Genomic DNA, 23,593 nt, shown 5'->3' on the forward strand with positions numbered 1-23,593 from the left:
ATCATTGAACTTAAGCCAATTGTAAAAACGAAACATAATGAGTTTGATGGGCGATGTCGGTCATCGCGGTTTCGGGTCTTGGGTCTTTCGCTGCAGTTCCCCGCAGGCTTCCGGGAAGCCCGAACACGAGTACTACAATTAAATAATTCACTGATTTCTCTTTGTCCAAGTGCAGGCTATATTTAATTAGAATTCCCTTAGTTAAAGCAAGGTGCTCGTTTAATTGAGTTGCTTCCATTATATTCATGCTACTTGTAGTCGTAGTTCGTTTTATAAATTAAGTTTACTTAAAGGTTTAATTATGTGGCTGTCTGTTTAGGCGTGTGTATGTGTGGTTACAAATATAGGATCTTAAATTAAATTAGTAGTAAAATAAAAAATTGCACAATTCATTTAGAAAGCTAAAATGTATGTATTATTTTCTACACTTCTAAACAATAAAAGAGTTTCACTTTTCAGCGTGTTACTATTTTACAAGTTTTTCTTGTATCCGTTTGCAAACAAAAATTTTACTAAAATTAGAATAAATTTGATTTAAGTTAAAATAAGGCCAACAATTAAAAAATGTACAGTTCAAAACTAAAGAGTAGATCTTAAAAATGTTTGAAAATAAATTGCATTACATTTTACATTGCCAAAGTAAACCGAGTTGCACGTTTGTGTGGTTTCTATAAAATAAATTTTGATTTCGAATTTTGAAATACCAATGTAGTTCGTATAATAAATATTGAAGTCTTTTTGGTGAACTGTGGGTGTGCATGTTGCAAGAGTGATTGAACATAACCAGTAAAAGATTGAATTACAATTTTGTTTCGTTTAAGACTTAATACCTTTGATGCCTTTTGGTTTTGAGTAAAACTCCAATCACTTTAATTTCATTAATTTTTCAATATAAAAATTTTGTTAAAAAATGCCTAGAAAACGATGCCAATTTCTAAAGAATCTTGGATTTTGTTTGCAAACATTTTTTTGGGTGGAAATCATCAGAATCTTAGAATTTAAATTCTAATTCATTTTTAAAAATATAAGGAGGGCACAATAAAAATATGAATATATTCTCTTATTTGCTTTCATTCACTTTTGCAATATTTTTACAGTTTGCCTTCGTTATTAATAAAAAATATTTATAAAATCAGTCCAAGTTTTGCGTGTTTTTTTAGAGTTTGTTGTTTGAATTAACTTAAATGGGTATTTAGTTATTATGCTTATTTAACAGATTTACTCGTTTCTTTATGGTAAGAGTTAGGGGTTACGATTAAATATTATACAGTTGCTTTCATTAAGTTTATGTTTAGTAATTTAATGTAAATTTATATATTTTATATATAAACAATCTTTATTCTCTTCTCTCTGTTGTCGCTCTGCTTTTCCCCTGCGGAATCCCGAATCCGGAATTCGGAATCCGGCATCCGGATCTGTTCTGCATGCACTTGGAGAATCAACTTGAAAAACCAAATTCGAGAACTGATTGTGCGCCGCACACCTCCGTGCATGGCCCACAAAAAATGGATTCTATTATTTCAATTGATTTTCATTTGTTCTCCATATACTTGTCTCACTCTCTCCATCTCTATTTCTCCAACTCTCTCAATGTGTTTGTCAATTGTTTTTAAGCTTGTTTCGAATAAGCTTCCTCCGTATAATAGTAATAGTACTTTTAATGTTTAGTCAAATGAATAATGCCTAAACTCTAATATTTGCAGGCTTAAGACTAAATAACTGCATTTTACGCTTGTCCATCATTAATAATTCGCGTTCCTCGCCCTCCTCGAGCTGAGTCGGGAGAGGAAGATGGGGAGTGTGTGGGTTTAGCTGCCTTTTCTAGTCAAGCAGGACACCGAGGTTCTCCTGATGGTGGTGGTGCTGCTGCTGCTGCGTCTGCTATGCCGTCGTCGAGTGCTCCGACTTGACAGACACTCCACCGATGAGCTGCTCCTGGTGAGGATGCAGAGCCACGCCCATCAACGCCATCGCCGTCTGGGCGTTGGCGTACATGCTGACGTTCCCGCCCACACCCATGCCCACTCCTACCCCGTTGCCCATGGCCACGCCTGGCGTGGTCGAGCTGGCGGGCACGGCGGCAGTGATGCTGGTTGAAGAGGTGGCGGCGGCAGTCGTCGGCCCCAAGGCGCCACCGCCCCCGATGTAGTCGCTGCTCGTACTAACCGCCGACACGGAACCCGTAACGGATGCGGGCATTGGAACGGAAACGGAGACAGGAAGATGCTGCGGCTGGAGCTGAGGTGGGAGTTGCGGCTGCTGGTGCTGGTGCTGCGGCTGCTGCTGCGGTTGCGGCTGTGACTGGGACTGGGTCTGGGGCTGGGGCTGGTGCTGAGCCGCTGCCGCCGCCGAGGTGGAAGCGGACTCGGAGTCTATGCCTGAGGTAATAGCGCCGCCGACGGAGGCCCGCATGCGTTCGGCCCGCTCCAGACGCTCGTTCTCCTCCTGGGTGACCTGCAGATGCGACTGGACCGAGGGCGGAATGGCGTGCACGTCCCAGATTTCCTCAAGGAACTTGGGGAGCTTGCGGTTCTTGAGCTTCAGAGAGAAGCACATCTCGGCGTTCTGGTTGCCCAGCGTGCGCAGCTCGGTGAGGATGGACAGCAGCTTGGCGTAGAAGACGAGGCTCATGGAGTCGCCGCAGTGGCGGTTGAGTATATAAATGCGTAGCGTGTCGATGTAGTAGCTTTGGATCTCTTCGACTAGTTTAGCCTTCTCCAAGCCCGGCCGGTCCGAAAAGATCACAATGGCAGTGAGTAGAGCGTACTCGACGTTGTCCACCTTCATCGAGAACATTTGTCGGCAGAAATGCAGAAGGTCTTCAATGTTGTCAGCCATTCCGGCCATTTTGTACGAGTCCCGTGTGTAGGATCGGTTGTTCGCGAAGAAAATGGAGTCTGAGTTGTGGTCGTATCTGCGGGCCATTCGCAACATCATCACCTCGGACGAGCAGGCCTGCGAATAAGCCACACAGTTATACTCATGATTCAGGCCAGAGTACTTCAAGCCAGGGGCCACTTACCTTCAGTAACGTTATCTGATCCTCCTGGGGTATTTTTGTAAACGCTGGTAAACCTTTTGCAAATTCCACAATCAACTGAACTGTGAGAATGGTTATCTCGGTGATGTGTCGAAAACTGACGTCCGTCTGGCTCTCGTTCTCATCGGGTTGACTCTGCAATGAAAACAAAGTTGCAGAACTCAGTTTTCCCAGCGCACTGCTCAGAACCTACCATTATACGCTTGAGATCCTCTTCGGACGGCTGCTCGTAGCCGTCCTGGTACCAAATTAGTTTGTATATAACAGCCAACTGATTGTACGTTAGCGGAGGTATATTGCGCGCTTGACACTTGGCCAAAATATCATCAGGTAGTAGCTGGAACGGGGCGAAAGAACAGGGTTAGACTTTACCCAGTACATTGGTTCCCATAATGCGACACTTACCGGAATTGTGGCGTGCTGCGGCGCCTCGCAGATCATCAGATCGAGGATCTCCTTCTTCACAATGTCGTGGGTGCCGCCCAAGCCACCGCCATTGCCGCCATGCTGCGAGCTGGGCGACGTGGTCATCTTGTCCTTCTCCTTCTGGGCTTTCTTCTCGCGCCGCTTCATGGCGCACTGGTTCTCCGGGACGACACACTCCGGCCTCATGCCCACGGCCAGGCACTTCTTAAGGCGACACTCCTGGCACTTGCGCCGCATGTACATGTCCATTTCGCAGGCACGTCCAAACTTGCAGCAGTATACGGCGCTCTTGGTGACGCTCCGCCGGAAGAAGCCCTTGCAGCCCTCGCAGGTCAGTGCATTGTAGTGGTAGCCGGAGGCCCGGTCCCCGCAGACCAGGCACAGCTCCTCCTGGACCCGCGGCGCCGGGCCCTTCTTGATCTTCTTCGTATCGCAGCTCTCGTTAGCGGAGTACCCGTTGAGGCTGCTCGAGGGCGAGAGATCATCGCGACCTGTTGGGGCGAAAAGAGTGGGAGGCGGTTCGGATTAGTATGGATTATTTCAGCGGGCGATCCATAAAACATTAGACCCAAATAAATAAATTTCCTGCACAGTTCTATGTTCTCCGCCATTAGCATGTTTTGCAAGCTCCGAATACCAATTGAAGTGCTACTGGCTTCATAATCTGCAGCCCCTTGGTATATTTATACCACGACGGGAAACGGGGTTTCGCTCTGTCCGTCCCCGAAGCTGTGGCTCAGTGGAATTTAAAATTCAATTAACTTTGCTGCTCAAAGTCAGCGGAATGGGACATGAAGTGGTGCTCTCAGAAGGAAATCAAGCAACTAAATGTTGGAATGCGGGACGGAGAACTACAAGCTGTGGCTTTGAATATGCGCTGGTCGTGGTTCTTCGGAGACAGCCCTAATCCTGGGTAAAACCTAATCTGAATGATCTATATCGGTTCAGGCTCAGGGAGTTCCTTTCAGCTTCAAGGTACAAAGTTCTGAACATGAAAGAAGTGGGTTTTCTAGTTTCGTCTACAAACCATCAAGTCATCAAGTCCCATTATCGATTGCGATTAATGGGGCTTGTGTCGAGGCGGCGGGAACTATGAATGGCGCTGGAGATGCGTTATGTGAATAGTCACGTTCGCAGCACTCCCTCCGAGAGACGAGGAATACAAAGTGCAAGTTCTTTCTGCAAAGACGCCAAGAGGCGGGGCGTGGAAGGACAGTTAGAAAGGGCGGCCATTGGTGGCACATAAGTAGATAAAAAGATACGACAAAAAGGCGTGCTATTGTTGCAACTGATGCAGCCAGAGGAATGACAATGACAGCCCCAACCACCGCAAGACACGGATCAGACACTTTGCCAAGACGCTGGCCCAGAAGCGGGGGCGGAGGTCTCAAAGCCAAGGCGGCTAAGACGTCACTTGGCCACAAGTGCAGCTCCCCCTTCGCGTGCTTCAACTGCAGCCGAGTGCAACCCAGTGCATTGTCGGCCTAACACAGTTTTCCGCAACGAGTCCCCAGCCCATTCCCCATCCCACATCACCACAAAATATTACCCATACGCCCGGTGGCTCTGGCTCTGGCTCTGGCTTGTCGTGGCTCTCCAATACTTTCCCTCCCTTGCGGCAGGCGCTGCGTTTCAATTTCACTGCCAGCGGAGGGGGGAGAAAACGAATAAACGACGGCGTCATGCAAACTTTGTCTGCTCCAGCGGCTCATGGAAAATGCAGAGACGCCAGCATGACTGCATTTTCACTGCACTCCAGCGCTAGCGGCGTGTGCGAGTGTGAGTGTGGAGAGCAAAAATGTGGAAAATTGCTGCTGCCTCCGCCGCTGCTCTGCGGCGGGGAAATCGTGTGGCGAAAAGTAAAAACCTGATGGCGAAACCCGCTTGTCTAAGCCGGCAGGGGCTGCTCCGCCCACCCCCCAGCCCAACTCAAAGGAAAGTTGGCGAGTATGAACCTGGCTCCAATGGGATAATCCTCGTCGCAACCAAGGCAGCCGCCAGGTGACTCCCTGAACATACATACATATCCAATAACATCAACCAGTTCTTTGCATAAAATCTCCAGTCAGCTGGTAATTACACTTTTGCCTACAAACAGTGGAGCGTTTTGGCTTTTGAGCCCGCGAAACGCCATCTGGCCCATTGCACGCATCGCGAAAGAGCAGAACACTGAGCCGTCGTGCAGAAACAAAGGCGCAAAGCAGTGGATGCATTAAAAAACAGACATCGAAACGGCAACAGTGGCGCACAAAAGACACCCCTGATTCCGCCCGGCCACCAGGTCCCCCCAGCACGCCACTCCGACTGTGCTGCGCACATTTCGAGTTCATTGTGTTATTGTGCTTGGACATTCGGGCTCCGCTCCGGTCGCTGGGCCGCACTACATACCTACATACATAGCCCGTGCAAGCGCGGCTCCCAAGGCAGGGGCGAAGCTGGGGAGCGGAACGAGGGAGGAACCTGAATCTCCATTCCTAATAAGGAAAACCTCTTCTACGAGGGTTCTGGAAAGCCAAGCTGTTTGAGTATTTTTAGACAAGTAAAGTAGAGGATTATGAAAAAACGATATTATTGACAAAAAAATTATGATATATGTACATAGCTTTTGGTCTTGTCTCACAAAAGATGGGGCCTTTCTTCTACTATCCAGTAGGCAATGGATTTTATCCACGTACCGGGTATATCTTTCAACTCTCTCTACTCCAATCAAAGAAGAGGATTACATGTAAAAGATATGTAAGCAAATAAATAATATATAACTAATTTTTTTGTAAAAAATAAACCTTCTTCAAAATACTAGGTCTGTTCTGCACAAAAGACAGGCCCCGAGAAGTAGGCAAGGTAAGTTAGACTTTAGCCAAGTACCGGGTATAACGCTTAAAGAAATCACGATTTGAAACGTGGCCTATAATTGCTTAAAAATAATTCTTGTTTTTAATTAAAACAGACATCTTCTAGATAAGAACTCCAGTAATATTTGATTTATGTAAAAACACTCAGTATGAATGTAAGTACGTGGATAGGCTAGCTTTACGTCAGCCCTGTGTTCTCTGCGAATGCACTCTCCGAGCTATCCTCTCTTTCGGGCCAGTTCTCTCTTGCTCGCTCTCTGGTCCCTCATCTGTTTGCTTCCGCCTGCCTGGCGCTGCACGCCCTTGCTGCAGAAGCTGAAAAATGTTGATGTAGGCCTCGAAATATGCAGTTTGCATTGCCACTGCCACTGCCGACGCCAGCCCCGTCCCCCCACGGCCCTCAGCAGTGAAGCAAGAGTGCCTGTGTGTGCGGGAGAGCGAGTGCATGTCGCACAAGCTTCTGCCGTGGTGTAGGTAAGTTCTCCCTTCGGTTCGTTTGCGTGCATTTCACTCTGCCGTGCATTTGCATTTGCATTTATTTTTTCACACAGTTTTTGTTCTAGGAGAAGAAATAAAACTTTTGTTGCTGCTCCAGAGCCGTTGACGTTGTCGTACGGCTCTGTTCCTTCAGCAAACTCTTCTTTTGTGCGTCCGTGTGTGTGCGCCGTAAATGCAATATTTTTAAGCGGCTTGTTGTTTGTGTGTGCACTGCACAAAAAGAAGGCAGGCGGAGGGTGGAGGGGCGAGCGGCGAGGGCTCTATGCAAATAGCGTCTTCTGTGCGGATAGCTGGCAAGCGGAATAAAAAGCTCCCCCCATCTGCCCATGCTTCCGCCCTCGGATATTAGCAAGTTGCAGTCTAGTCGTGAAAAGCCAGGCGAGGTAAAGTTTGTTTGTCCGATTTCCCGGCTCTGTGTTTGTATTTGTGGACGTGGATGCGATATGAACTGCCTGGAAGCGGTATGGGATATGGGACATGGGGAATAGAGAGGCGAAAATCGGGGAGCAAGCGAGATAGGAATACAGGCATGGGTTTCGGCGAGATTGCAATTTATTTGGGATTCAGCTTTAAGTTCCCTCCAAAGGATCGCTAGAGTCTAGAGAAATTTATGGCCTTTCCTGGCGATTCAAGACTCTTTTGGGTATTTATTCCAACAAGGGTAGATGGGAAAAAATATGATTCATTTTTGGAAAATTAAACAACCGTACATTAACCAACACTGGATTAGTTCATGTAAAACCTGTCAAGACATGTCCAATTTCTCAATCGATAAACGATCGCCACTCCCCCAAGTCCACCTCACAACCCCATTGACACATTTCCTGTGTATACCGCCAATCACGGACTGTATTGACCAAGGACCTACCACTTTGCCTATGGCGACATTGCTGGCGATTACGTAAACGAAAGCCGACGACCCTAAATCAAAATACGTTGAGCGGGCCAACTAACCACCGAAACGGCTCGAAGGGATTGGGAGGTGGGAGGTGGGCTGTGGGCGAGGGAAGGTGGTCGCCTTGGCTTTGTCCGTAGCTAGGATGATTTGTGATGGCCAGCCGGGCGAGTAGCTAAGGCCAAAATCAACAAGGCCTCCCAGGGTTGCCCCATGCAGGGTTGCAGGTGGGGGCGCAGGTAGGGGTGCATGGTGTAGCGCCAAGCGAGAATCGGAGTCGAAAAACTGTACCGCAGCCAGCGCATGTCCGATGCACTCTCTCGCTCTCAGCCGCATCCCGTCCCTGTCGCTGGGTTGTTTGGGGTTGCACACGTTTCGCCGTTTGAGGGGTTCTCTAGTGCAAGGCTGCAATTTATTTTGCACGAGTTTGTCAGTTGTTAGGCACGTTTCGCCACCCCCAGCCGCCACAGGCCCCACCACCCCCAGAAAGCCCCTCGGAGCGCCCACCGTATATGGCTGAAAAATTGATTTTTTCAGTTCGTTGGCATGTTGCCGCCTAGCCATGTACTTTCGTGCTTTTGACCAGGGGCAGGGACACGGACACGGACACCGGCACGGGCAGGCATTTCGAGAAGGAGGGAATGCACTGTGTGCCCTGGGTGGCTGAAAATGCTTTTTAACCTACTTTGAGCTTGAGCACAGGTCGACATTTAGACGAGGGTCGTCGCATGACCTTTCGTGTGTTTCCAAACGCGTTCTTTGGCGCTGAGTCTTCTGGCTCCTTGTGCTGTTTGTTATGGTTTTCGATTCGGAAAACGCAACCAATACCAGGGCAACCAAGCCACATAGCACTTCAAAGATCTACATTTCAATACACATTTTTAATGAATAAATTATTACATAAGTTATCAAATTATTTTATGTTTTTTATCAAATGGAAAAACACTGTAATCGTCTACTGCCGTCCCCTTTTCAATGAACCTTCCGCGCACCATTCCGGCCCACTTCCATGCATTTACGAATTCGTACATCCAACACTACCACTCGAACATCCCTATGTAACTCCTGGGTCGTCGGAACCCGCCCCTTTTGGCGCATTCCTGCCCCACCAACATGTGTGTGTGTGCTCCCTCCATTACATGCATCACACACACGAGGATACTCGCCCTTTCTGTATGGGGCTCTGGCATTGTTTACCATTTCTTTTTATAGACAACATATGTTCGACATGCCCATGTGCGGGGTGTTCGACACATTCGCTTACCAACACTGGCTGCGATCTTCCAGGCTACACCTGTGGTCACACTTTTAGCGTTAGCACCAGGCATTATAATAAACTAAACTCTCTCCATACATACATATGTTAAATACTACATATTGGGGAATTTCATGGGATCGTTTTCGTGCATTTTAAAAAGTTCTACGCTGAATGTCTTATCTATTCGACCGCCCTCATTTGTATGTGTGAGTTGGGTGGGCAGGGAGAGAAACGGGAGGGGCAGCCATGTTACACTTCTGGACAAAACAATGGAGCGCAAAACAAATGGCGGCGGACTGAAGCCATTAAGAAGCACAATGCAAAGGCGAGCAGGGAAAATAGAAAAACAAACTGGAGAATAAAAGATGAAATAGATGGGCGAAGAAGTGAAAAAGTTACTGTGCTGCTCACAAAAGCGTCACAGTCAGTCGCGTTCCAACATCTTGAGGTAGAGGCCCCTCATAGTACACAGATACATACATATGTAGATGTCTTTCCTAATCAGGAGGTATTAGGAGGAATGGAGTTTCCCGAATAGAAGTTCAAGACATGAAAGGTATCAGCACCACTTTCTATTAGTTATGTAATATTCGGGCTGCTTAAGTGCAATAGGAGTAACAAGAAGCGGAAGTTTTAATTGAAAATTAAATGAAATCTCTGCAGACAGAAGAGTGCGACCTTGTTGCCTTGAAGGAAAGTAACCCCGTCTGGACACCACCTCCCTCCCGCGAGGTCCCTGCCCACAGGCACTTACTACTGATTGTTATTGTTATGAAAACATCAACATAAACGTAGTTATGCAGCTCTCGAGGATTCCAGCATCTTTTCATCCACGGTGCTTTGTTGTCTTGGCGGCAGACTTGTCATTGTGCTCAAGTATAAGCTGCGTTGTTGCTGGTCAGTAATTTTTATTGGGCGACTCGGGCAGCGCCAGACGCTTCTGCCCCTGCATGCCACATCTCTGTACGCGGACCAGTTGCTATAGCTTTTATTTATTATTAAACCGTCTGACCAGCTCGGGTTGGTGTGCGTCCTTGAAGCCATTCACGTCACTCCCAGACAGGAGGGCTCAGGGCGAACGGCAAAAGGCAACAGGCGGGGGATAATGCATTTAGAACGGATTGATACAATGGGAGTGTTGGGTGTCGCTTATTCAGTATGGCACTCAAAAGTTAAAAAAACAAACGTGACCTTAGCCAAAAACTTTTTTTATTTATACTGGGAGAATAAAACTAGTATTACTAACTAGGTTAGTTTCCATTACTAAATGGAAATGATAAGGAATCATGTAGGGTAATTCAGGTAATCAGTATGGAACTCTTAAGCTACATATATCCTTGAAAAGTTAAAGATTAAGGGAAGAAAATCACAACATGAAACAAATTGTGACCTTACCCAAAAACCACTTTTAACTTTTATAGAAAGATTTATACTATTAGGAATAAAGGATTACTCAAGTACTGGATAATAAGGCAACGCTTATTAAAGTTTAAGAATTAAAAATTCCAGTGTGACCCTAGCCAAAAACATTTTTTAATTTATTTTGAAGGAAATAGCTTTGTACTATTGGGAGAAGTGATATCGGTTATTCAGTATAGAACTCAAACGTTAAAGACATAAATGATTTAGTTGAGTAAAAGTCTAACTTTATAAAATTTTAGTGTGACCTTAGCCACAAGAAATTTAAAGAGTTTTCTTAAAAAATGCCCATTGGGGAGTTACACTCTTGTTAGCTCTTGTGAACACCTACAAGGCAAGTTACTCCAACCGGAAAATAACGAATTTAATGCTTTACTTGCCAGGTAACAGGCAACACAAATTTTCCCTGTACTTCGCCGGTGGCCGTCAACTGTGCGTATGCGCGATTTCACCGGCTCTTGACATTGTGGGAAATTCTTTTGTCGAGGACAGCAAAAACATACATACTCCGCGTTCGTAGGTATGGGTATATGTACATGGCATATTGCATTACAACGTCGCCTCTGGTTGAAAAACGAGTCGAAAACCTTTTCGAGTGGAAGAGAAACGCAAACGGCAAAAGCCGAGTATTCGCTCGATATTGCAGAATTCACTTCCACGAATTCTGTGTTTTTAGCAAGCTAATTTTGAAGCTTAAGAATTCGATTGTCGGTTTGTGCATAGCCTGGAAAAATTCAATTGCAGAAGTTGAGACACCGATCGGCCGGGGGCCCTCGTATTATGTGACAGAATGGAAACCCGGCAATGGGAAACCTTCCCTTGACTGTAATATTCCCCTCAAAACCTGTCAGAATTAATAAAGGAATGGACTAACTGATCTAATGATCCTATAAACTAGTTCCTAAATTATGCGTCAATAAAAAATCTACAGAAACAGAGTGGGAAATAATAAATGGCCAACTTCCGCCTTTTAACTTTTTGATGAATAGGAGGTATCAGTCACCTTAGCCACCTTCCACACAGACATGCGTGCCCCGTAATCCTAATAGCCCCTATTAGCCACCTTTGTGGAGCTCCTAACTAATCGCAACAGCCTTCGGTGGCCGAATCGGCTGCAATTTGTCATTATTATGTATATTGTTTTTTGGGAGCCGAGTTCTCCGGTACGGACCAGCTTTGTTGAGCAGCAATTGCTGAGCACATTTCGCCGCCGCTGTGTTTTTTTATTGAAAACAAAAAACAACTTATTTATTTTATTTTTGGCGTTGCCATGATAAAATGTGTGTCAAGGGGCAACTTGTCAGTCATAGGATTTCTGCCTGCCGCCTGTCAAGCGCTTTTTTGCTCCCAAAAAGAAATTGCGCAAAGGCAGCTGCGGCTGCCTATTTTCGAATTCGAATGTGCTCGGCGAGCAGCTCAGCAGCGAGTGTGGGCGGCGATTGCCAAAGATAACTTCATACAGAGGTGTGCAGATACGAGTATTTGGCGCAAGTACAGGTACCAGTCGAAAGTGCCCCCCGTGTGGGCCCACCTGAGGCGAAAGGGGCAGTGAGGGGCTGGCGGGCAAAATCATTTGATATTTTCAGTCTGGCCGTTGTCATGTGTCGTTACCAGCAAGAAGCAGGAACGGGCAAGGGTCTAGTGCGGACTGCGGCTGGGCTGGTGGGCCGACCTAGTGCATGCAGCTCCCATTACATTTCCGCACGGCACTCGGAAAAAACCAGCTGAACTTCACAGCTCGGCTCACTTCCGCTGGCCACTTTAATTACAGGCCAGGCCCACGGCAGGCTGGCCAAAGCCAAGCAATTTTCTGGGCCTGGTAAACGAACCCTAGCCCCAAGGTAAGACGCCATCGAGAGTTCTAAACTAGCTCTCAGCTCTGGCGCTTCCACACTATTTATAAACATGCGATCATCATCTCAAGAAGCGAAATGGGAGGCAGCAGAGGTTCTCGCTCAGAGGTTCTAGGTAAGGTAACTCCGAGAAGGTAGAAAAGGTTGCAGTTCAGGGAGCCACGGAGCAGAAGCTTAGCCGAAGAGCGGAAATTGGCAGCACTGCGTGTTAAAATCAAAATATCGAATAAATTAGTTCTCGACTTGGATTTCGCTTTCGCGCCGCTGGCCAGCTAATTGCTATTACGCCAAGTTGCCGGCCCACCTGAAGGCAATTAAGCAAAATTTAATTAAATCCGGCGAATAGAGAACGAAAATGTACAAATCAGTGTCCAAAGTACGTGGCACAGAGAGCCCGAAAGGCCAATTCTGATCGCGACTTTATATATTTGATGGAAAATGCTAGCTGTGCGTTGGAATTGTGTGAACTAGCCTGGAGAAGCGAGGCAAGTAACGACAGCTCTGGAGAATAAAAACGAAAACCCAGAGGAGAAACAAGCCAGTGGCAGTGGCAGCATTTCCCACAAGTGGAAACTACTTTCAGTCCGCGACGGCCATGGCCCGCAACTAGTTTTTGCGTCTAAGTAGGCTTGGCAAGTGCAACGAGTGCACTGGGCAAACGGATTGCGCAGCGATCTCGATACCGGGCCGGTTATCTGTATCTCGCAGATACACGCCGTACATGTCGAGCTGCACCACCGCTTTCTAAACAACAGCTCCAGACTCGCAGTATCTGATCTTGGACGCGGCTTGTGGGCTGAAGCCTGGGGGCTGGGGGGTTGGGCTGGGATCTGGTTGGGGCTGCTTTGCTCTTGTCTACGTGCTTTCGTTTCGTTTCATTTCGGACCAGCTCGGATCGTTTCAAACGCTCGTTTGTGCCACAACATGGCCTTGAATTTTTAATCAAGTTTCGCGCTAGTCGCATGTTCCAAGTCTCGAGCCCGAGCCCGAGCCCGAGCCCGGGCCCCAAAGGCATGATCTTGGCTTTGCGCGCCGCAAAATCAGCTTGGTCATGTTGGCCAAGTTGGTATCGGGCTCTGTGTGTGAGTGTTTTAGGCACTAAATTCGAAACAAGTTCTATTGAACTTGGCTCGCCACTGCTCTTCAAAACACAAAAACAGACGCAGACACAGACACAGGCAAGGAATTCGCCTCTTTTTGTTTATTATTTGTGCCTTTATTTTTTGCAAAATGATTAATGGAATTTATGAGTCTTCTCTCTCTTTTTTGGCAACAATACCCCTGAATTATAGTATATATACCAACGTATGTGTTAGATGTGTTAAAGGGTAAGGCAATATAGTATTCCCCCTCGAAAAGTGACGGCAAAAGAAACAACAAATTTAAGTTAAATGGTAAGTTAAAAACATAAAATACAGAAAGTTAATATATTCAAAATTAATTATTTCGCCAAACAAGGAGTATGAATTTCTATGATGTGTAGTATTTTTAAGAGGTTCCTGGTCATATGACAAGGGCAAGTTGCAATAAGGTCTGGTTCTGGTTCTGGTATTTATGAGTCAATGTAGTCCAAACTATACTACTAAGCTTTTCATATAAAGCTACATAAGGATACATCCATAGGTGTAGTGGCTTTCAGCTTTTTATAGCTTCTCGTTGTTGTCTTGCTTCTGATCTTCAAATCCTTGCTTCAAAGTTGATGTACGATATAAAGAAAGAAGATCTTCCTTAAAGAAGATCTATTAATTTTGAATTCAGGTAAATGAGTTAGAAGTGATATAAAGTCTGAAGATAAGGTAATGGATTTGGAGGATAAGAATTCTCTTAATACACGTGTAGTTGAAGTACCTTGTCTTGTGCAAAGTTGACATTGGTAGATGAGATTTGAGTGAATCGGTTTGCATGAGTCAGAGGTAGAGGTTGTCCAAGAGGTAGTACCTTCTTCGCTGATAAAATTGTAACCTTAACCCAAAACACACACAGTCCTAAACCGACTTCCGGTTCGCTTTCCCTCCGATGCAAATTTTGTTTAATTTAAGCAGCAAACATTTGTCATGCCGCATTTCAAATAAGCGACAAATTCTTCTGGTCGTTGTTCGAGTGTTTCTGCCTTCCTTTTGTATGCATTTTAATGGCATTAGGCTCTCGGGATGTATGCAAAGAAATCGGCAAGGAAGACATACAGCCACAGAAAGGCATACATTAAGAACACATGCCAGTCGAGTTCTGGAGGGCCTGCAGGGCCTGGAGGGCGGAGGACGAGTCCAATAACTGTCAAATGGGGCACAGATTTGATTTATTGGGGCACGCAGATCTTGCCTCTTCTACGTTCAAGTTTAGGCTTTCTGCGACAACTTTTTCCCAAAGAACGAGCGCAGAACGCGCTGGCTCTGAGTAGCTTTGTCAAATAATTTAATTTCAGCCTCGACTGAAAATGCATTCTGAGACGACTCAGACTGGGATTCAAGGCCCAACCCATTATTTCTGTTAAGCATTTTCGGCTGTTTGTGGCCTCTCTCGTTTCGGGTGTGTACTAATTTGAAATTGCAGGCGAATCGGCTCTGACTGGGTATTTCGCCGGAATGCGTCGGATATCAAAGTGCAAAGGCCCCCACCTCTCGCGCAGAGATACTCTGGAGACCCCCGTCGCTGCTTTTGTCATATTTGCCATGTGTTATCGGCTGGGAGTTCGTGTTTCCTTTCTTTTTAATTTCAAGTCTTGGGGAAGGGGCTTTCATTAGTCACGGGTTGCATGGCACTCGGCCATTCCTTGGCCGCGACTGTCACGCCCAGACAATGTACGACAATTAATCAAACCTTTAGCAAACATCTATCTCAGCAATGATTTCATCTTTATTTCAGCTCATTGCTCCTGGGAGCATATGCTCCTTTTCTTCAGTCTAGGTTGCCAAAATATGGAACATTCCAGTTGCGTGAACCGACTTCCTTGACTTGGGCGAGGCGTGTGCGTAGTCCCGAGTGGCAGGAGTAATTGAGCGATCCACTTTGACATTCGGTTGCGTGAGCCCCGGGCGTAGTATTATAAATGGACGGACACCCTCTAAGCCCTGAAGCCAATTATTAGCGAGATGCAGATAACGCAGACCGACAGGTCGGCAGCCCGGCAGGCGAAATAAATTGCAGGAAAATGCTTTGCATTCATGCTCTCCCGCTCGGGCCTTTGGCTTGCCAATTAAATTTTCAAAATCGATAAAAATCGCAAACTGAAAGAGGATCAAAAGCATTTGCAAACTACTTAAAAATATAAATAAATGGTGGAGAGCCGCCTCGACCTGACCCGAGTAGAAGTAGACACTGCGGCAGATGCTTCAACGGTAACCGCAACAGCTGCCAATTCCGAGCCGGCAGACCTTCAAGGGCTCGGACGAAGGACTTCGCTGCCGAGACGGCAGCAATTGGAATCTAATTTAAAATTAGTGCTTAAAGGATTGAAATAAATTCAGTCGAGCGACGGCGACGGCTGCTGCTCTTGGCCGTTTGGGCCTGTTGGCCAAAGGCAACCGCAGCAAACTCATTGAAAATGCGTCTTGCGACTCCGGTTCCGGTGGATCAGGCGGCAGGTGGCTTGATGTTGATCGGGGCTTTGCAGTCGCAACAGATAGTATATGGCTGGCCCTAGTGGCAGTTACTCACAGATCGGCCAGAGCCACAAAGCACAAATTTCCAAATAAAATAATTGGAATGGCGACTAACAGGGGGGGCTAACTACCAAAGACTAACAGATAACGAAGCTAAAACACCTAAGTGTTGTATACTCCTGTGACTATGATAACCTTTTCTAAATAATCCCTCCCAATTATAATTAAATTCCCAAAACATAAGTTACCTCTAAGTAAATTTCAATAGAAATATAAAATATTATCGGATATTCTCAATCTGCCTCTACCTCTAAGCTCTTCAGAATCAAAAGACTTAGGCTACAAACTTGCAATACTCAGATCTGGGGAAAAACACAAAGATCCGAGTGGAAAAAAAGTATTTTTTCAAAACTGCTTACCATAAAGGGAAATGGAAACAAAAATGCTCAAAAATTTAATAAATCACTTTTGATTGCGGCATTGTTATTTTAATAGAAAAGCACACACCGAAAATAATAATGTTTATTTAAAAAGGAAAAAGAACAAAAGCCCGGCTCACACATGGCTTAAAACAAACAAAGGTGGCTGGGGTGGCAGAGGGGGAGGACCAAAGCACTCCAAGGTAAACAGAAATACAATTTCGCCATGACATTGAGCGGGAGTGATAATCACAATAAACATCGTAATTATTTCGATCACGTAATTACAAAGGAAAATAGTGAGAAAGAAGTGGGCAAGAACGGAGCGAAATAGAGTTAAGAATAGCCAAAAGAACGATACCAGGCCCAACACCGAGAGCCACCACAAATCGCGTGTGCGCTGACGCAGCAGAAATGGAACGAAAATAATACATTCAAATATAAGTTGTACGATTCGGAGCACTCCCCTCGCCGGCCACCCCCAACGCCCCCAGCACCCCACCTGTTAACAATGTAGTAACATTTTCAAATAGTAAACTATAGTGGGAACGCGATAGCCGGCCGGACAGAGGAGCACGCACATGGCGCGCATTATTATTATTTCGGTTCTTACTTGGCCGGCAGAACACACGTTTTCGGCCAAGAGTGTGAAACATCTTTTGTTGTTGGGTTTCTTTATTACGCATCAGCATTTAACCTTGAGCGGGGTCAACGACCGTTTTAGCCAGAAAAATTCTAACCATATTATTTTTACCAGTCCCAGCAACCAAAACAATCAGAATAACAATGAAACGTACTCGTATTACTATACAGTAAGCTTTTGGGGAAGTTTAAATACCCTAGTAGGTTTATATTGAAATTTCATTTTCTAATATAATAGATCTACCGATTTTACAGATGTAGACCGGGTACGAAAATCTATGTACATGACAACTATAGGCAATATGGGGGTTTGATTTCACCTTCTATAATTAAAACACACAATGTACTCTGTAACTGTTTTCCACACAATAAAATGTTGCATTATTTTAATTCGAATTATTCAGTCTAAATTTTATTTTTTATAAGTTTTGGTCAGTTGCAGTATCAGTTGCAATATTTTTATTATGATCAAAGCCAGGCTATGTTGCTCTACATTATTTAAAAATTAAAAAATTAATTCAAGTAAGGTATTGAGTTTTTATATATTTTAAAATTCTAGTGTCAAATCCCTTTTACTTAAATATTTAAATTGAAAATACTTAATAGTTATTGTATGAAGGCCGATACAGAGTATAGGCTCGGAAGGTGATCCTATAATGATATCTCCCTAAAACTATGATATCTACTCTGAGACTACTACTCAATGCTACTTTGTAACCTTTACGATGAGCAGTATTGTAAGTATTACGAGCTGGGATAGGTTTCATCTCCTCCACGAATGTCTCCATTGAGTGTATCCGTTTGTTCCAGCCCAGCGTCAAAGTCATCAACACGTGTCTTGATTAATACCTGCTGATTTTCTCGCCAAAAGTTTTTATGATTGTTATTTCCCAGCCAGCTCTGCGCCCTTCCCAGCCAACATTCCCCTTCAAGCTCCCCTTCGTATTTCGGATCACAAAAAATAATGCAAATAATGAAGGCAAAATCGTAATACAGCGAAAACACAAAACAATGACAGTGTATTTAAAGCGGGTACTCCCCTGCCCGCCTTACATACCCCTCACATGTGCCATGGATCTGCAAAGGGCAATTTTATTTCATTTACTCCGCTCGTGAGTGTGCTCGCTTGATTCAAGTACGACTGGCGCTTTTGTCAATGCAAACCGAAAATCGACAATATTTGGGGCCGTGAGTCCATTTGTATTCATCAGCCAGGCTTTATAACCGCAAGAAGCTGTCGGAATCCATTCAGAAATAATGCGAAAACCAAGCCATTTTTAAAAAACTACAGGACACCTATTTTTAAAAAATGTATCTGTTTTGATGCGTGACAAAAAGCTTCTCAGGGAGCATCAATTAAATGCCTACGATCTGTGTCTTCATAGATTTTGATGCAAACAGCTTTCCACCTACGTCAGATGCAGAAACACCTCTGAAACAATGCCCAAAACAATAGAAAAAGAAAGTGGCTACCGACTGGCTGGTTGGATGGGCTGGTGTGTGGGAGACATGAAATCGCAATTACCAAGAAATTTATTAATTGCTCGCCCAAACGTCAATCGGGACGAGCCGGCCTATAGGAGTACCACTGGGTGTACGCGTTTGTGGGTAAAAGTGGCCGAAACTGTGTCAGTTTGGACCGCAGGCACCCATGGCATATTCCAGCCAAGAGTCGAAGGCTGAGAGCCGCGCGTTACAAATTTCTTTGATTCCGCGGATTGTTTTCAGTGGGTGTTTCTGTTTTTGTTGTTCGTTAAAGCGCTTGTTTCATGAAGGTTTTTTGCAAAAAAAAATTATAAAAAATGACTCAAGCTAAACAAATAAACGTTAAGCCGCAAAATGTATAAACGTAAAAAATGAAATGTTAAATAAGCACGCACTTGTTGCTATTTGTTTAGAAAAAAACAAAAAATAAAATGTTACAAGGTTAGCCGCCGACAACGGCACGAATTTATTGTTTAAACTGCACAAATAAAACTTTCGGCACAGAAAAGTAATAAGCGAAACAAAATTATGCGAATAATTGGGAATTTTTTATCGTTTTTTTCAGCTCTAGCCATGGCTCAAAGTTAAGGTTAATACGAATTTGTGGGTACACCTTAATGGCCCACATTGGGGCGATTGAGCGATAAATTCCCTCCTGGCTGCACTCCGTCAAGTGGACTTCCTGTCCGCATTCGAAAATTGGACAAAGAATTTCGCTTTCGTTTCGCTTCCAGAAATTCCAGTGTGCATTCTAGCGGAGGGGAGTTGGGTTGGCTCTACAGCGTATTTACTTCAGACCCGGGGCCTTATCTTATCGCCCCGATGGAGCCGTGGAAACACGGGGACAATCGGGCCGAGGCAACAAAACATTGTTTATGTTAAGAAAAGAAAGAGAGCTGTTTTCATAGCAAAATAAATAGCACAAATGTGCATTATCAGCTAAATGCTGGTATCTACAATGTACGACAGTGAGCGCCCGGCCCACTCTCCGGCCACCAACACAGAGCCACTAACCCCAATTTGAACCGTACGGTTGTGGGGCACTGTGTTATCACGGAGGCGCCCGAAAATAAAAATAAATCGAGACGAAAGTTGACAGTCACTGCCCGTCCCTCCCCGCTACTGATTAGCTTGATTCGAAAAACAGGCAATGGAGTGAGCACTTTGGCTCTGGGGGACAGGAACATGGATTAAATCACGCAAAAAACGCATCAAACGTCACCATTCCTGCTGGGCCTATTCCGCCTCCACCTCCAACCTCCAGGTTGAATGAACCGATCTAGCTCTCGGGCCATCTAACTAGTTAGCATTTATGTCTTGGCACTAATTAAAGTGATTATGAGTGGGACTTCCGCACTCCTCAGCCTGCATTTTAGTACACCCCGACGACCCTGAACTTGAACTATGAGCAAAACAGTCGAAACTAAAATCGTTAAAAGTGAACACAAAACCCGTCACCAGTTCGTGAACTCTGCGGCCAAGTGTGAAGGCTAAATAGCTCCGAACAAAGGGAAGTAAACACGTTTGGCGAATAGGAAGTGTGTGCGGTGGCTTTTCATAGGCCCCCCTTCCACAGCATAGTTGCTTCTCTCGTATGCAAATGAAGGCATATCCACACCAGACAGAGGTGGAGAAAATACTTTTGGCTGATCCAAGATCAACTTTATGTCCCAAGATTTATTTTTATAATTACGAGCTATTAGATAGCCGCTCGGAATATAAGTATTGCCACTGAAGTTTGGACCAAAAGATAGATATAATAGCTCTAATATACATAGGTGTAGATGTTATTACTTTTACAAGTTACAATCAATCAAGTGGCCATAATTTAAGACATTTTTGTCGCCCACTCTTGGGTCTTGTTTACGTTCACTTGGCACGATATCTGACGCTCGAAGAGAAAGCATAGCTCTCCCTCAATAGCCTCCCAACCCCCTCCACACCTGAGAGAGGGGACCCGCGAGCTGTTTGTTTTGGGAAGCGGAATTATTCTGATTACGAAAACGTAATTTCTTGGCATGTGTGCGTGCCCACGCGGCTTCGACAGCGCCTTCTAGCCGGGCCAAGCCAAATCACCTTTTATCCATTACGAAAGAGCCAGCAACAGTTGCCCTCTCGCTCGACAGCACGCCCGCACCCCCGTCGTCCCGTCCCCGCCCACGCACAGCGGCGAGTGGCGGTGAGGAAATGCGTGTGCGTTTCGAATTTGGGTTACTCTCCGTGCGCCGAGTGCTGGCCTACTTTCGGCCTACTACTGCTGCGAGATACAGATACAGATACGAGGAGCAGGGCCGAGCGTTAGAATTTGGGTTGTTGTGGGTCTTGTGCCACAAGATGCGTCCCCAGCGATAGCCACCGATAGCTGACACCGATAAGCTTCCGCACCCGCACCCGAACCCGCCCGCGCCAACCCAGAGACCCATCACAACCGATTTTGGGAACAAGGCGCTTGGTGATCGGTAGTTTGCCTGCCTTTTGTTGATTCATTTGGGTTAATTGACAGAATCGGGTCAATGTTTTGTTCACATTTCATTCCGACGCCATCTAGAATTAAGTTCTGGGTCAGCACCTGGTGACCACCCAGGGTAGTTAGGGCTCAACCTGAAGTTTATTTGCGAGGCAGTTTTAGGACCTTAAGTTGATTTAAGACTAAGAATCTCGAATTACCATCCCAATCAGTATAAATTGAAACCTTTTTCGAGTGGAAACCGAATCCAATTTTTCTCGAACACATCTTCCAATTTACTTTAGCTTTTCCTCTGGCTGCTTAGCCATTTCCTAGGTGCCGCGGATGCATCTCAGCATGCGTAGGCGGCTCCAGCTGAGCGAGAATTTACGGCTAATGGCTGTTGCCGTTTGTTGTGGTCGGGCGGGTGACCTACTTTCCGGCACGCACTATCACTACCAGGCGTGCCGCCCCCACCGCCCTCTGGCTGGGCTTACCCGCTGGCGCTCGTCGTCAGCGCTCGTAATCAGAAAAGCTTTCATAAGTCGTTTGTTCTGTACACATACCTGCAAAGAGAGAATGAAAATATTCAATTAATCAAAGCTGTCGCTTGAATGGACTGTAGAATTAAACTTAAAACTATCACTGTGGGCTTATAGTATCTGACTAAGGATGTGCCATTTTTATTGGCCTTTGCGTGAGAACTGTGCAGGTGAAGCCGGTCACAGGTGAGGACCGCGCAACGCTCCTAAATATGGAAATTCATAAAATTTTTCGCCGGACATGGCAAATTACGGTCGAAAATGATTTTAATGAGCTCATCATCGGGTGGCGTGTGATGCGAATGGGCACTATTTTCGAGTATATTTAATTGGCAAAGTGTTGGGGAAATTGGAAGCAAAAAAATAATTGCCAGCATTTGTTTGAATTCCGAGTGCGGATATGAATGGTGCTTGGATTGGTGTCAATGTCGAATGGGTGATTAATTACTTTTAATTAGGGTTGTGGATACTTTTTGATTTCTATCTATTTTAAGATCAATCCGCACTGGGCTTCTCCTTCCACTCACCACATGATCACAACCATTTCGCTGCAATTTGCACTTTCCAATGTCCACCCCTCCTCTTTCAAGTTCAAAATCGACAGACAAACGGCAAAATAGAGGAAATTTTATGCAAAAATGATTAAGATGCGGGGCAGAGGGGGAGGGAGGGGGGGCAGCAATCAACGCGCATAAATCAAACTCTGCGTCTCCTTCGCAGCCAGCATCTTTTTACTTTTCTGCTGCGCTGCAGCTGAACACGAACGTAGAAAAAGCTGGCAAAGAAAAAGTGGAAAATCATGGTTCGGCGGCGAGTAACAACAACTTTCACTCGAAGAGAGCGACCGATGAGAGGCAGAAAGAAAGTGAGACAACTTGATTGCTTTTATAGAAGCCCGAAGTGAAGAAGAAAGTTAAGAAGCAGAATGCCCATTTGCGGCGGAAACTTGTTTGGCGACTTGACTAGAAGAAAGTTGCCTCGGCCGCCCCGAGAATGATGCACTAATTGGACAGTTGGTGGGAAGGAGATGGCCGTACGCTAGTGCCTCTCTGTCCACAGATCAAATAACAATATTTTAACAATTTTTGTGTCTTTTTTGCCAGGTTTGATGGTCAGATATTTGGGATCTTAAGAATATCTTAGATCCTTAGATACGTAGTCCATAATTTGATTGTTATTTTAATTTTCTTCGCTCTCTTTCTTCTCTCTCTATTTGCCTTTTTCCACTTTTTCTATTTCTATTATCAAGAACAGAAATAGAGACTCGCACTCGCTCTGGCGTGTGTGTGTATCTTAGCACACGCATACATACATACACACCTACATAACTGTATATAAATATTTCACAATTTCTTTTCGCTTTTTATTTTGGACAACATTTGTGCATACACACTACTGACATAGTTTTTCCCGAATAATATTTATAATATTTGGGCGGCACAGTGGGGCCAATCAGACAGCCTAAATTTCTGTTTCTGGCTGAACAAATAAGTGTTCTGCTCTGGCTGCCCCTGCTATCAAAGCACCTCTTCGAATTTGAATTATTTATGAACCCCTACATAATACCTGAACAATTTTAATTGCGTTGACTTGTTTTAGTCACAGCTGCAAGCCGGTTGTGTCATTAACCTATAAAAACGTGTACGTCCATGGGGCAAGAGGTCTCCCCCTAGAAAACAGAACCAGAGAGAGGCAGGAGAACGCCAACAATTGCACCGAGTTCAATCGCAATTGAGCGTTTCTATTTTTGGGTTTTATTTTGAAACGCTCCCGTCTAGCCACAATTTAAGGGTTATTACGAGTTATACACTTGCTACATCCGAAGGAGAGAATTATGATATCTTAATAACAGTTTTGGGAAAAAAACATAAACAAACACGCCCAAGAGTCAAAGTCAGGCAGCTGTCAGAGGCACTCGTCAATGTCAGGCGGAATCTCGCGCTGCAATTACAAACAAGCAGAGAATAAGCGAACATCTCGCTTACAACAAGTAGACATTGTACATTGTGTTGGGGGAAGCGATGGACCCCAGCAGATGGGAGGAAGGGGAGCGCGCGAGACGACCAGAATACGAGAACAAAACTGCACTTTGATGAGCGAGCACCAGCAATGCGGGCGTCTTTCGTGCGAGAGCGAAAGAGAGCGCAAGAGCGGCCGGATAGTTTCGTGCTCATTAGTTGGGGCTCGGTTCTTGGGGCCCGCTGTCCCTCTCTTTTTCT

General features: G+C 45.3%; 1 protein-coding gene across 4 annotated transcripts in view; it reads right to left on the bottom strand.

The window, feature by feature from the left end:
* Nucleotides 1-392: 392 nt before the first annotated feature.
* The window catches only part of EcR (Ecdysone receptor), a 62,899-nt gene continuing 39,698 nt past the window's right edge, over nucleotides 393-23,593 (bottom strand). For all 4 annotated transcript variants that reach the window (XM_070278983.1, XM_070278984.1, XM_017236824.3 and 1 more), the window contains 4 exons: nucleotides 3,446-3,957; nucleotides 3,234-3,377; nucleotides 3,023-3,175; nucleotides 393-2,955 (listed from right to left, as the gene is read on the bottom strand). In XM_070278983.1, the coding sequence (XP_070135084.1) occupies nucleotides 1,882-2,955; nucleotides 3,023-3,175; nucleotides 3,234-3,377; nucleotides 3,446-3,957 (1,883 nt within the window). In that variant the 3' untranslated portion in view covers nucleotides 393-1,881. The remainder of the gene's footprint in view (nucleotides 2,956-3,022; nucleotides 3,176-3,233; nucleotides 3,378-3,445; nucleotides 3,958-23,593) is intronic.

Source organism: Drosophila bipectinata, chromosome 2R (assembly GCF_030179905.1).
Source record: "Drosophila bipectinata strain 14024-0381.07 chromosome 2R, DbipHiC1v2, whole genome shotgun sequence".
Lineage (NCBI taxonomy): Eukaryota > Metazoa > Arthropoda > Insecta > Diptera > Drosophilidae > Drosophila > Drosophila bipectinata.